We start from the raw sequence: 15,156 nt of genomic DNA on the forward strand, positions 1-15,156 counted from the left end.
TGACCCTGTGGCAATCATTCTTTCTATTTTTACCTTTCTATATCTTCCCTGGGCCTTAATCAACTGACACACCGTCATTAAATGTATTATTCCCCCGTTCCACCAATCACAACGCACCTCGGTTCAAACTTACACCACCAAATGTCCAGCTCCCAGAAAGGGAGCCAGACGCACTCACTGGCAGGCAGGAGTGAAGGGTCTTTTGATGCTATCAAGCCTTTTGTGAGAGGAAAAAAACATGATTCAGCTGTACGTCAATTAAGAAAAAGACAGGGGAAAAGATGCAGAGTAGAGTATAGATACAGTGCCTTCAGCCATTCGAAGCAGGCTGCATCGCGTGACGTTAAGAAGAAACATCCGCACAGCAGGCGGCCCAATGTAAACCTTGGAAGTGGCGCAGCAAATTAGAGTGGTGCTCTCCCCAGAGAATAGGTGGCGCAAATTGACTAGCTAGATGTGCTCGGTCCACTGAAAGATATGGCTATGTACATCCTAGCTAGAATGTTTGACCTTCTCCGCTGAAAGATATTGCTAATGTACTACCTAGTTAGACTTTTGTTAGCCTCCACTGAAGGTATTGCGTTTATACTAGCTAGCTAGTTGCGCTCTCCACACTAAGAGTTTGTAGAGGAGGGTGTTCTATGTAGTGAATTCATGTTTGGGATGGTTGCTGGACGTCAAACACTGTGCACTGAAAAGGATGGAGCATCTTGTATGGTGTAGTAGTCGAACCTGCAGGAGGTTGTTTATTTGCAAATTATATTTCTATACAATTCTTAAAAAATATACATTGTGAATACATAAATGTTTTTTTTTATAAACAAAATGCATGAGGGGAAAAACATATCTTATAAAAAAAGGAGTGAATGAAATAAATAAAAAACACAACTGTCTCTCTCTAAAAAACACGTCAGAACTGTTCTTCTACAATACAGTAGTTAGTGAATACAGTACAGTAAAACGGATTACAGAAAAAGTACATTTATAATGTTTATCGAGTACATGAGACATTTATCTACAGACACACATGTGTCTACGGTAACAATTTTCTGGAATCAAGTGTAACCACATTTGCATGATTATATCATAGAGCACATATCTATAAAAAATTGTAAATGGAGTGTAAAATGTAACCAAGCACACTCAAATTCATTTTAGGCTAATTGTCTGCCTTCATAGCCCTTGTGTCCATTAAAAATACAACATCAAGTCATACTCTTTATTTATTTATAAATAGCAAAGAAACAAGCCATTCTTCACATTATGAACACATCACACTCCTCTGCTAAAGTGTTTCTGAGAGCGGACCACACTACAGAACCTCTGACCCCTTGACATTTCTGTGGTTCTTTGTACTGACCGGAGCACCTTCAGTGTCGGCCTTGTTGAGGTAGCTGACGGATCCAAGGCCTAGTTTGGTGAAGTCAAGTTTGCGGTGAAGCACCATGCGTGTAGCAGTCAGGTTTGGCTCACCCACCCCTCACTCACTAGAGACGGGGGGGTTCTAGTGATTGTGGTTCCTGTGGTTCCTGTTGTTCCTGGCACCGTTGACGGGAGAGATGTCAGGTTCTGGGCTGGTGGGGCGTTTACCGGGGGCTTCTCGGGAGATTTGATGGAGACACAGAAACGGAGAGGAAGAGAGTTTCAAACAGACACACGACGCCTTGGTTTATCATCTCATCCAAAAGACCGGGAAAATAATCCACATTTTGATTAGATTGTACTGTGTTGATCAGTTTGCATTATTATTTTATAGCGGAGATCACCACCTCCTCTATAAAATTGAGTACCAGTTTTTAGGAGGTAGTCAGAAGTTAAGGAACATCTTGGGCCAAGTTCTTCATTATATGTCAGCTATGTTAACACATTATACCTTCGCAATAGCGCACATCGATATAACGCAACCTCTAATATAACACAACCTCCAATATAACGCAACCTCCAATATAACACAACCTGCAATATAACGCAACCTCCAATATAACACAACCTGCAATACAACGCGAACTCCAATATAACACAACCTGCAATACAACGCGAACTCCAATATAACGCGGTGCTGGTCTTGAACCCAATTTTGCGGCAAGATATTATCTGATACGTTTTCCATCTCCGCAATTGAGTTGATTAAACCGACAGAGTAAACCCAACAGAAATCTCAATCAGCGGAGCACGTATTTTTCTGTTAGGTTAATGAAATGAGGACACAATGGTCAAGTCAGCTGTACTTTTGAATTTATTTATTGTATGTCTGAGCTCATTTATTTTAGTTGCACCGTACTTCCTATAATGACATTGCGCTGCGTGAATGTGGTTGTCCCTGCATACACTGCAATCCAAACAACATAAACATGCAATATAGGATTTTTTTGGTAATTTGATTCCCGCTATAATGCGATCTTGGGAATATTGGGAACCCAGATGACGGCGTTAGTTAAGCGTGATTGTAAATCCCCTCCCATTGTTTACCGCGAGTCAACGCTGAAAACGATCTCTCACCCGGCTAGACCAGACCGTGAAAGACATAAACTACCGTCTCTAGTCTTGGAGTAGTTCTGTCTGCTTCAGACTGGGCTCACTCCACACATCAGCCTGGATCTTTCTTTGGCTCGGACCCATTGTGTCAAGATGTGGGACAAAGCCCACTCTGATTGGCCCCCATCGGAGGAGAACCCTGGCCCCGTCTCCTTACTCTCCCCCCCCCAGGGCCAGCCGCCCTGGGGGGGGCGCGGATCAGACGGGTGTTCCCTCCCCAGTGGGTGGCCTCGCCCTGCCAGACTGCCCGCGACATTTCACAGCACTTTGGCTCGGCGCCAGCAACCAATCAGAACGCACAGGGCAAAGAAGAAGAAGGAAAGAACTTTGGGATGACAGAACGGCTTCCGAGGGAGACGGTAGCCCTGAAGCCAAGAGGGAGAGGGAAAGAAGGTAGCTGTGTTTTTTTCCGAATTGTTGTTGACGTTTCCTCGGCACGAATGTTCCGTGCGCTCCGAAATGTCAAGCTGCTCTCTCCTTCGCATCCCCCGTTTATAAAGTGTAGGAATGGCGTGTTTAAAAGGTAGGTGCCGCTGGGGCTCCCCACAGGGGGGGGGCGGGGGTAGAGGATTAGAAAAAGCATCGTGCACACGGCATCGTGCACACACACCGCTAGTAAACAGGCCCACACACACACACACACTGCTGTACTCACGCCGGTCGGACCTGGGTGAGCTGGCGAGGCGTGCGGACGGGCCGCGGACGGGGGATGAAAGGCTGGCGAGCTTGGCGCTTCGGGACGTGGCGTCCAACTTCTCCTCCTGTGAAGTAAGAAGAAGAAAGGGTCCTCAGATGTTGTCTGTTGTTGTTGTCCTCGCATAAAGCGTTTGTATTGTTGTAAAACTAAAAAGTTGTATTGAAGGAGGAGGTTATCTGCTACGACGTGCTACTATATCTACTGTTGATTAGGTATTCACAGAGTATCCGTGGATACCTATTGTTGTTTTCTCTTTGCTTTACTATGAACAGAATTAGGATGCTTGACACGGCCCCACCCCTTAAACACCGCCAGAGAAACTGAAGAGATCGCCAAAGAAGAGATCACAGAAAGAAACTCTGGAGCTAGCGTTGTGACCCAGGATCAGGCCCTCAGCCACACCGCTACCTCACCAGTCCGTCCCTCAGACCAGCACCTCTGCGTGGGCGGCGGCTATTACGACCAGGCGTGTCAACGCGGGAGTCGTTTGGCACGAACCAACAGAGAAATTAAAAGCGCTTTAAAAGGAGACGAGCGTGTCTCCGTTTAGGGGCCGTGTTGTCAAACTGCTGATGGCGACCTGCTGCCAACAAGGACGAGGTGTTGATGGTTACCTTGGCCGAGAGAGAGAGAGAGAGTGACAGAGAGAGAGAGAGCGAGAGCGAGAGAGAGAGAGAGAGAGGGAGACAGAGAGAGGGGGACAGAGACAGACAGAGATAGAGACAGAGAGAGAGAGTGACAGAGAGAGAGAGAGAGAGGGGGACAGAGAGAGAGAGAGAGAGAGAGAGTGACAGAGAGAGAGAGAGAGAGAGAGAGAGAGAGAGAGAGAGAGAGAGAGAGAGAGAGAGAGAGAGAGAGAGTGAGAGAGTGAGAGAGAGAGAGACAGAGAGAGGGGGACAGAGACAGACAGAGATAGAGACAGAGAGAGAGAGAGAGAGAGAGAGAGAGAGAGAGAGAGAGAGAGAGAGAGAGAGAGAGAGAGAGAGAGAGAGGGGGGGGGACAGAGAGAGAGAGAGAGAGAGAGAGAGAGAGAGAGAGAGAGAGAGAGAGAGAGAGAGAGAGAGAGAGAGAGAGAGAGAGAGAGAGAGAGAGAGACAGAGAGAGGGGGACAGAGACAGACAGAGATAGAGACAGAGAGAGACAGAGAGAGGGGGACAGAGACAGACAGAGATAGAGACAGAGAGAGAGAGAGAGAGAGAGAGAGAGAGAGAGAGAGAGAGAGAGAGAGAGAGAGAGAGAGAGAGAGAGAGAGAGAGAGAGAGAGAGAGAGAGAGAGAGGGGGGGGACAGAGAGAGAGAGAGAGAGAGAGAGAGAGAGAGAGAGAGAGAGAGAGAGAGAGAGAGAGAGAGAGAGACAGAGAGAGAGAGTGAGAGTGACAGAGAGAGAGAGAGAGAGAGAGAGAGAGAGAGAGAGAGAGAGAGAGAGAGAGAGGGGGACAGAGATAGAGACAGACAGAGATAGAGACAGAGAGAGAGAGTGACAGAGAGAGAGAGAGACAGAGAGTGAGAGAGACAGAGAGTGACAGAGAGAGAGAGAGAGAGAGAGAGAGAGAGAGAGAGAGAGAGAGAGAGAGAGAGGGGGACAGAGAGAGAGAGAGAGGGGGACAGAGAGAGAGACAGAAACAGAGAGATAGAGAGAGACAGACAGAGATAGAGACAGAGAGAGAGAGTGACAGAGAGAGGGGGACAGAGACACAGACAGACAGACAGCGAGAGACAGGGACAGAGAGAGACATACAGACACAGAAAGACGGAGACAGAGAGAGACAGAGCAACAGAGTCAGAGAACAAAGGAGACAGAGAAAGACAGAGAGAGAGAGAGAGACAGAGAGAAAGAAACAGAGATAGAGAAAAATAGAGAAAGACAGAGACAGAGAGACAGAGACAGAGAGAGAAAAGATGAATTCATTGATCAATAGAAGCGGTGTAATAAGTGGATTGTCTCGCTGCTAACCGTTCTCAGCGCTCCGGCTCTGACGTTCCCCGTGCTCGATCCATCCTACGGCTGGCCAGCGTACGGGTGAAATAAAACTGATGGAAATTTCTTTCTTTTCCTCTACATAAGTTGCAAATTGGGTGATGCAATGTAAGGCTGTCTAGAGTAGACACGCCGGCCCCAGCTCTGGCGTGGGCGAGGGAGAGGACTGAGGGAGATAGACAGACAGAGAGAGCGTGCGCAAGAGAGACAGAAGGAGAGAGGGAGAGAGCGAGACACTATCTATATCGGCACTTCTATGTTCCCAGACAAAAGCCGATCTATTAAGAGACTAAAGGCACATAAAAAAAAACACAGGAATATGTAAAGTTGTTGCATTAGGGACACTGCCGCTGGTGCAACATTACAGTCCCATTTCTGCAGAGCGCAAAATCTGCGGATCAGCCTGTATGCATATTTGCACACTCTCGGCTTGCATGCGTGTGTGTGTGTGTGTGTGTGTGTGTGTGTGTGTGTGTGTGTGTGTGTGTGTGTGTGTGTGTGTGTGTGTGTGTGTGTGTGTGTGTGTGTGTGTGTGTGTGTGTGTGTGTGTGGAAAGAGATAATGTGTGTGTGTGTTCCCATGTGTGCAATCACTGTTCGTGCATGTGGGTGTGAATGTCTGTACGCGCGTGCTTGTGTGTACACGTATGCCAGCGTGCACTCGCGCATGCGTTTGTGCGTGCGTGCGTGCACTCGCGTGTTTGTGCATGTGTGTGCGTTTGCATGCGTGTGCGCACGCCCAACCCACCCGACACTCCTGAATCCGCCGCTTGGACTGGTCCAGCTGATGCTGCAGGTCCCGTACGATGTCTTTGTGTTTGGCGTAGCGCTGCTGCACCGCCTCCCTCTGCCGCTGGGACTCCTGGTGGCACAAAGAAGAACCTCGCTGTGTCGCCAGAACCGCACAACACACAGACACCCCTAACACCCCTCCCCAGAACACCCCGAGCTGAGCCAGCAGCTGGGATCCACAGGCTCCCAGCACTCGGGGCCAGATGGGATAACTGGGCACATGTTGGCCACGCGACTCCCCCCTGTGGAAAGCTCTCTCCGACACATTATACCTCCACCTCCGCCGACCCAGGTAATAGCGTGGGATGGATTAACTCCCAGCACAGTCTGCAGGCTAGGTTACACTGCAGAATACATTAAACCCACTTTATTCACCTATACTACTGCATACACCAACCACACTGTACTAAGCTAGGTTACAGAATACACCAACCAGGCTGTACTAACCTAGGTTATACTACTGAATACACTAACCAGGCTGTACTAACCTAGGTCAGACTACTGAATACACTAACCAGGCTGTACTAACCTAGGTTATACAACTGAATACACTAACCAGGCTGTACTAACCTAGGTTATACTACTGAATACACTAACCAGGCTGTACTAACCTAGGTTATACTACTAAATACACTAACCAGGCTGTACTAAGCTAGGTTACAGAATACACCAACCAGGCTGTACTAAGCTAGGTTACTGAATACACCAACCAGGCTGTTCGAAGCTAGGTTATACTACTGAATACACTAACCAGGCTGTACTAACCTAGGTTACAGAATACACTAACCAGGCTGTACTAACCTAGGTCAGACTACTGAATACACTAACCAGGCTGTACTACCTAGGTCAGACCAGGCTGTACTAACCTAGGTCAGACTACTGAATACACTAACCAGGCTGTACTAACCTAGGTTATACTACTGAATACACTAACCAGGCTGTACTAACCTAGGTCAGACTACTGAATACACTAACCAGGCTGTACTAACCTAGGTTATACAACTGAATACACTAACCAGGCTGTACTAACCTAGGTTATACTACTGAATACACTAACCAGGCTGTACTAACCTAGGTTATACTACTAAATACACTAACCAGGCTGTACTAAGCTAGGTTACAGAATACACCAACCAGGCTGTACTAAGCTAGGTTACTGAATACACCAACCAGGCTGTTCGAAGCTAGGTTATACTACTGAATACACTAACCAGGCTGTACTAACCTAGGTTACAGAATACACTAACCAGGCTGTACTAACCTAGGTCAGACTACTGAATACACTAACCAGGCTGTACTACCTAGGTCAGACCAGGCTGTACTAACCTAGGTCAGACTACCGAATACACTAACCAGGCTGTACTAACCTAGGTCAGACTACTGAATACACTAACCAGGCTGTACTAACCTAGGTTATACTACTGAATACACTAACCAGGCTGTACTAACCTAGGTTATACTACTGAATACATTAACCAGGCTGTACTAACCTAGGTTATACTACTGAATACACTAACCAGGCTGTACTAACCTAGGTTACAGAATAAACTAACCAGGCTGTACTAACCTAGGTTATACTATACACTAACCAGGCTGTACTAAGCTAGGTTACAGAATATACTAACCAGACTGTATTTATATGTACTATAGAATACACTAACCAGTCTGTACTAACCTAGGTTAACTACAGAATACACCAACCCGGATGTCACCTTGGTGATACAGCAAAAGGCCACCACCCTCACCTCAGTCTGTCCTCACCTATTTCATTCAATGACATGCAATAACGCCAATTTCCGCATAGCACTTAATAAAAAAGAATCTTGAGACCCTAATGACCGGCTGTAAAGCTTCTTTATGTCTTATTGTTTAGCGTGGTGTGTGTGTGGTTACGGACGGGGGGGTTGCTGTGCAGCAAAACGGCAGGCTCACCTCCAGGTCTCTGAAGTCCTCCGCCACACTCACTTTCTCCGGCATGGACTCCAGGTGATCCAGGGCGACCCGCGTACTCTGGTGAAGCATGCGCACACACGCACACGCACACACACACACACACACACAAATTAGACCTACATCGCGTGCCGAAAGCCAGGCTGCCAGAAAACGCCATATAATGACACGACGCTTCAGAGAGTTCTCAGGCCTCGCTGCGTTACATCTCGTCCAACATGTCCACTAATTGACTGCTGCCGTTTCAACCCCCTAACAGCCACGGTGGTACCTTGACACCGGGCTACTTCTTGTTCTGATCCACCGGTGAATTGAGAGGTGTCCTTATTTAAATCCATGCCTGCCTTCTACCCCTCCGGCCACGGATGCAGAGGTCCCCGCTGGCCCGAGAAGGGGTCATGTAGAAGCTTCATGTTCTAGCGGCACTACGCTTCAATTAATTCACGTGACAGTCTCCCTCTCCCCTTTCTTTCCCTCTGTCCCTCCATCCCGATCTCTCCTATTTGCATGTCATCTTCCCCTCTGTAGCTCATTTTGTCTCGATGTTCAAGTGTTCCTTGAATGTTCTCTTCAGTCGCTTGAACTGTCTCTCAGTTTCCCTTGCTCTCACTGTCTCACTAGCTCTCTCTCTCTCTCTCAAAGCGTAACTTGCTCTCGCTCACATATTCTCACAGTCTCATTTGCTCTCTCTCACAATCAAACTTTCCCAATGTCACTTGCTCTGACTGACCCACTGGCTCTCTCCGTCTCACTTTCTCTGTATCACTTGCTTTCTCTGACCCACTTGCTCTCTTTCACACTCACTTGCCCTTTCTCTTTCTCGCTTGCCCTTTCTCTCTCAGTCTCACTTGCACTATCACCCTCTTGCTTGCTAAGTTCCTTTACGAGCTGTTATGTTTTGGCGTTAGAATTTTTTAGTGCCTTTCAAAAATAAAATCGTCTCGCGGGGTCTGAACTTCAAGAATTTATTTATTGAGTTACTTATTCCTCTTGTATCGTGTAATCAGAATGCGATTAACAATTAAATGCAATTACAATCAATGCAGTTTGGTACGAAAATATCAAGTCTTACCAGTTCAAGGTCCAACACACGATCCTGTCGAGACAGAGAAGTTTACTCTGATTGATCACTCGCATTACACACACTTTGTTAGATCGCCGTGTGTGTGTGTGTGCGTGCGTGCGTGCATGTGTGCATGTGTGTGAGCATGTGTGTGCCGACTGAAGGGAAAAAGGAAAAGTCTGTTCTGACAAATAAGCAGCTAAATAAATATAATCTTGTAGGGAGTTATTTTTTGATACACACACACACGCACACATTACCACATATACACACATTCCAACATAGAGACTAACACCCACACACCCAACCCACACATGCATATGCATACACCACCCTAATTTACTCACCCCGACTCTCACACATACACACACACACCCCCACCCACCCACACACCACTCCCCCATGCCTTTCCCTGGTGGATCTGAGCGATTTCCCTGCTCTAATGATGCATAAGTGATGCTTTGCCGCCTAACTGCCACTCAAACACACACCTGCCGGATTGTTCTGTCCTCCCCCACTCCACCCCGCGCTGTCTGCGTGTCCGTTATCGGTTTGTACTGTAATACTCTCCCCTCAGTCCCGCTTCCTATTCTACTGTCCCCTCTAGTCGAGTGCCTTTTCTTCTCTCCGCTATGTAAATATGTACGATTGTTCGCTTTCCTCTCCCTCACTGGGTCCACATTTCTCACTCTCTCTCACTCGCTGCCATTTTGCTCATTCTCTCCCTTCATCCCAATATATCTGTCTCTCTCTCCCTTAATGTCTGCCTCTCTCATCCCTCATAATTAAAAGCTTGTCTGGGCCAGAGACAGCTGACTAATTGTGTGAGAGCTCTGGCAGGTGCCACCAAGTCACTGCAGATGGTGGCCTCTTTACCAGTGTGCACATACCGCCTGACCACATGCAGGGGAAAAAGTCATGTACGGGCAGAAACATACGTGCACCGCATAGACACAGGCACATGCGCTCCCGAATGCACGCACACACGCACATGCACACACACACAGACACTATACCAAATTAAATACACAATGGCACACAAAATATAGAGACAGACGTACACAGAAATACACAGGCAAACACAGTTCCACTCTGACATAATGGTGATTAGTGGAGCCATTAGGGATGTGAGGGACAGGTCTGTACGTGTGTTGTGGAGACCCGGTCCTCTGCCGTCTAGTACCATGGAATACTAGCTGTTGTTGGTGACTCTGTCTTCAGCAGGGTCCTACTAGAGCACGGTGTCCACGCATAACCAGGGGTTAGGGGTTCAATTCCCAACCAGACCCCCAACCTACCCATGCTCAGAATGTGACTGACTGACTGACTGACTGACTGACTGACTGACTGACTGACTGACTGACTGACTGACTGACTGACTGACTGACTGACTGACTGACTGACTGACTGTAAGAGAGAGAACGTTTGTGTACGTAGGCCTGGCTCTGAGCCTCGTTTGTAGCGTCTGCTACAATACAAATGCAGTAGAAGTGCCCACACAGACCTGAAGGCCTCTCAGCTCCTCCTCCTTCCTCCGGCTCCTCTCTAGCAGCTCTGGAAGGAGACAAAACGCAATGGTTGAGAAAATTAGCGCATTACACTAGAAGGGTACTTTTCTTACCGTTTTCCATTTTTCTTAATTCAGGTTTCAGGGTCTCATGGCGGGAGAACCTTGTTTTTAATGGCGAGATTGATTTGCAGATGAAGAAATATATAAAACTTACCAATATATATAATTTAGTGTTTAGTTATAGAATGTTTTACAGTTGAGTCCAGGAGTGAGGTGCACAAAAGCTACTGGATCCTTCCCAACCTGAGCGGGCCTGTTGACCTGTGCGGTGTTAAGCAGCGAGAGGGAGTGGGTCTGGTCACATCCTAACCTTCTATGCTCCAGTCGAATAGTGAGTTGATGTAAGGCGCTAGTTTTACATAAAAGTGCAATATGAATATAGATAAATACATTCAAAATGTTGACATTTAACGCAGCGTTGGGTCGAGGGTCTGGCTATTAAGGATGGGAGAGCCATGGAAACTGAATATGGTATTCGCTCCAAAACACTTACAACATACTGTGCATTATCATGAATATAACCAGAGCCACGTTGTAGAGGTATTCAATCATGTTGTCGCTAAATCAGTGTCTCATTATAAAAAAATATAGACATGGGGATTCTTTTCTTTTCGGGAAATGTACATTCGGTCCACAACTGTTGAGTGGCTTTCTGTATTTCCAGACCAGTGCATGCGTATTCACGGCCACTTAGCGCTGCTCTTGGGACTGAATGCATCTCTAAAGCCATTTGTTTAGCAAAACAGTAACTATAATTAGCGTTATACCTTACCTTTAAGTACCATTTATCATTTAGCAAATGTAGAAGAGACTTCGAGAACATACCGATGCATCATCATCATTAAGGACAGGGTTATACGAATCTTAAGCATGCCAAGGTAGGCTGTAGACAGGGGAATCCAACCCAGGAGCTTTGAGCTGGCATTCAACACACCCTAGCCACTACACTATCCTCTGGCGGCATTGAGGGAAAATCCTTTATTGGTACGTCTCAATCTATGGGGGGGCGTGGTAGTTTAAAAGGAAGGCCAGGTCATCTGACAATCTCTTGTTGGTGTCGGGCCCTCAGATCGATGCCCTTGAGCGAGACTTCCCAGTCCTTGAATGTCACCATCTTGGTGAACATCGCCTTTTGGTGCAAGAACAGCATGATTGATGACCGGTGTCAAAATTCACTGCGATTCGCTTTGGATTAAAGCGCCTGCTAAATTGTGACTAAGTAGTAAATAGTCGATAGAATATGTGTGAGATGCATTAGAAGCAGAGAATGCATTAGGCTCAGTGGGTGGACACAAACAGAGCCCATTCATGAGGAAGTCACCTCGAGCCACGATGTTTGACGGTTCCAGAAGTTGATCGGAAAGTTTTGTGCTTAAGTAGGCTAATCCGTTTGGAACCCAATCCCCGCACGCAGCCTCGAGCACCCTCGGCATTGTGGGTAGAAGATGCCTTCCGTGGCAAAAGTTGAAGGAGAGGTATTAGAAGGGGGTAAGATGGTTGGCTTAATAATAATAATAATAATAATGGAACAAGGGAATGCAGCAAAAGCAGACCCAGGATCCAGGCTGTGGTGCCATGGACCTCGCCGGGTTCACCATGCTGAGGGGGTTGACCGTAAGCATCTATAAATGAAACGCATAACACTAAAGGATAACAACACCATTGTTGGCATGCTTGGAAAAAGGTGTTTGCCAATGACATGCGACCATGTGTGATCTAACCACCATGAAACGGTTTGATAATTTGATACAGTGTTTATTTTCTTTCGTGTTAACAACATGGAGCGAGGCTGCGCAATGTGTGCCTTGTATTCCCTCAACTGCCCCGGAAAAAGCCCAGATAAATCCTGCATTAATCATCGGTTCAAACCCCTGGCTTATGCACAGCTGACTCTTAATACTGAATCAATATAATGTGTTTGTGTTGAATTAACCGCAAGGTTTTCTAGAGCATGAACGTAGCATTTTCATATCAATTCCGTCTCCAACGGTCCGCCATGGGACTGTCCAAATGTTCCTGCAGCTCAGCAGACTGCCGTGATTGCCGCTCAATTTTTCTCACTTTCCGTCTCTCGCCCCGTTCTCAAGTTCGATATTCAATCACCCGAGGATGGCTGAATCTCCGCCCCTACGTGCACTCCATCACGCACACACACACACACGCACGCACACGCACACATACACAGACACACAGCATCCCCTGACCACTGTAACCAAGGAGCTTCTCGGAATGTAAGAATTGCCTCTGAGGAATGCCTGAGATCTCTCCCAGTAACGACCGGGCTGGAGGTCGGAGAGATTGCTTCGCCCGCCGCTAAACGTTTGCTTTTAGCCTTTCAGCTCGGCGGGCTCAATCGAGCACGGCGGGGAAGGGAACGCGCGCTACTGCTGCTCAATTGTCCGCCATTGCTTTATTTTTATGTTCAGTCACCCCCTGGCCGATGTACAGAGTCTAGTCCCCGGACTGGTAATTGGTGGAACTGGAGACTGGAGTGTGAAGTGTACAGTAGTAGAAGTAGAAGGAGGTTAGTCCACTGGTTAGAGCGATCGACTCATAGCTGCAGGGTTTCCGTTTGAAGCCCATTGTGTCTTAAGCCCTACTTGGTCATTAACAATTTAATCAAGATAAAATGTAAAACTCTCCATTGAATAGTAAATGTTAAGAGCAAATAGTGAGGCGACTTTTCATTTGAACTCCTCTGGAGTACTTGGGTTGAGCGAGGGGCTACGCTGGCTGAGGGTGCGAATGATTTCAAGTCGGGTTGGCTGACGGATGACGGCCAGGCCGCGGTAACCTAGGTGATGCTCTCATCATACCTGTCAGACGGCAGACAGAAAACTACCACAGAAACTTTGTACCTCACCCAATGGATTGAGAAGGAAATTGGAAAGAAAGACTGGTTGGATCAGGCTCTCATTGCGACGGCTTTGGGAAAAAGCTTAATCTCCAAGAACAAAATAATTAGGGAGGTTTCCGCTTCTTCCCGCGGTAGACGGGGGGGACGCAGTCAATTAGCAGATGGGGTTTTGAAGGCTCTCTCAGTGTGTTTAAGGGCCAACAAAACAGAAAATAACTTAATCTTAACAACACAACCGCTCCAACGCACACCCACGCCACACAACACTGAAGAGCTAGACAAACAATCCCTCGTCCTCCACCTTCCTTCCTCTCTCCTTCTCCTATCCACCTCTCCCCCCTTTCGCCCTCTCTCCCTCTTGTATTTTGCTCTCTCTCTCTCTCTCTCTCTCTCTCTCTCTCTCTCTCTCTCTCTCTCTCTCTCTCTCTCTCTCTCTCTCTCTCTCTCTCTCTCTCTCTCTCTCTCTCTCTCTCTCTCTCTCTCTCTCTCTCTCTCTCTCAGTCCCTCCCTCCCCTTTCTCCCTACCCCCCCTCCCCCACATACCCTCTGCCCTGTTTGTTTCCTCTCTCCCCCCCCCCCCCCCCCCCCCTTTCAAGCCCTCGGTAAGCTCTGCCTCCTCTCACCTCTGCCGCTCCCTCCCCCTTAATGGAGGCCCAAATGAGGGCCATTTTCTTTGATTGTTGAGGCGAATCCGCTGGAATAACACCCTGTTCCGGCGCTCTGGAGAGCAGAGCTGCAAATGGGTGAGGAGGTGAGGGAGGATGGGAAATATTTAACAGCGGGAACGCTCAACAAGACACTGGCAAATGCACATACAAGACATACACAGTCACACACACAAACATACATACATACACAGTGGCATACGCACAAAAAAAGGGGCACACATACACCCACACACAAGAGACCCTGGCATGTGCACACAAACGCAAGCACACATGCACCCCAGTGCTCGGATAACAGAACACACTGTTATAGTCGAGGGAGAGGAATGGAGGGAGAGAGAGAGAGAAAGAACGAGAGAGAGAGGGTATAAAAGAAGATGCATCAGAAACAACTGTGGTGATCTTGAAGCAGACACGGCACGCCCAAGTACAACAAAAAGATGGCGGCGGCGGCGAGCACCATGGCATCGGGCACCATGACGTCAGCGCGTTTGATTGCCTCAAACCTCCATTGCCAGCATCTCGCTACAACAACCGCAGCGGAGGTAGTAATAATAAAGGGAAAATAACCTGGCTCTGAAATGCACTTTTTCCTTTTTTTCGGCAGAAGCGAAAGGCGCAGTGGGAGTAGATTTCTCTGGAAAACGCTGTCAAAGAACCTTTTTACGTCGGGTGACTTTGAAGACTTTTCCTTTTTTTCTATTGCCTGTTTCTTTGCTTTCAAACTTTAAAAGTTGCCATGAAGAGGGAGCTCGGCTAGAATCCGCGTTACTCACCTGTGTGTGTTTGTACCCGTGTGTCTGTGCATAAGAATTTGTATATTTGTTTATAGAATGTCTATGTGTGCGTGTCTGTGTGTGAGCGAGTGAATGTCTGTACTGCTGTGTATATTCATGCATGTGTGCCAGATTACGGAATTCATAAATGTGGATCTGGGTCTACGTACTATATTCCTTGGGAATGTATTTACATGTCTGTGTGCGTGTATCTGCTTAAGCAGATGTACACATGTGTGTGTGTGGGTTCGTGCACCTGCTTAAGTAGATGTGCG

General features: G+C 47.4%; 1 protein-coding gene across 3 annotated transcripts in view; it reads right to left on the minus strand.

Moving 5' to 3' along the window:
- Nucleotides 1-713: 713 nt before the first annotated feature.
- cep128 (centrosomal protein 128) overlaps nucleotides 714-15,156 on the minus strand; it is a 40,693-nt gene continuing 26,250 nt past the window's right edge. Inside the window, exons 21-26 of one of the 3 annotated variants that reach the window (XM_030345353.1) lie at nucleotides 10,518-10,567; nucleotides 9,023-9,046; nucleotides 7,933-8,010; nucleotides 5,957-6,070; nucleotides 3,202-3,296; nucleotides 714-1,596 (exon numbers count right to left, since the gene is read on the minus strand). In XM_030345353.1, coding sequence (XP_030201213.1) covers nucleotides 1,587-1,596; nucleotides 3,202-3,296; nucleotides 5,957-6,070; nucleotides 7,933-8,010; nucleotides 9,023-9,046; nucleotides 10,518-10,567 — 371 coding nt within the window. In that variant the 3' untranslated portion in view covers nucleotides 714-1,586. Of the gene's footprint in view, nucleotides 1,597-3,190; nucleotides 3,297-5,956; nucleotides 6,071-7,932; nucleotides 8,011-9,022; nucleotides 9,047-10,517; nucleotides 10,568-15,156 lie in introns of all 3 variants that reach the window. The other 2 variants (XM_030345351.1, XM_030345352.1) reach the window with 2 other exon arrangements.

This window comes from Gadus morhua, chromosome 21 (genome assembly GCF_902167405.1).
Source record: "Gadus morhua chromosome 21, gadMor3.0, whole genome shotgun sequence".
Classification (NCBI taxonomy): domain Eukaryota; kingdom Metazoa; phylum Chordata; class Actinopteri; order Gadiformes; family Gadidae; genus Gadus; species Gadus morhua.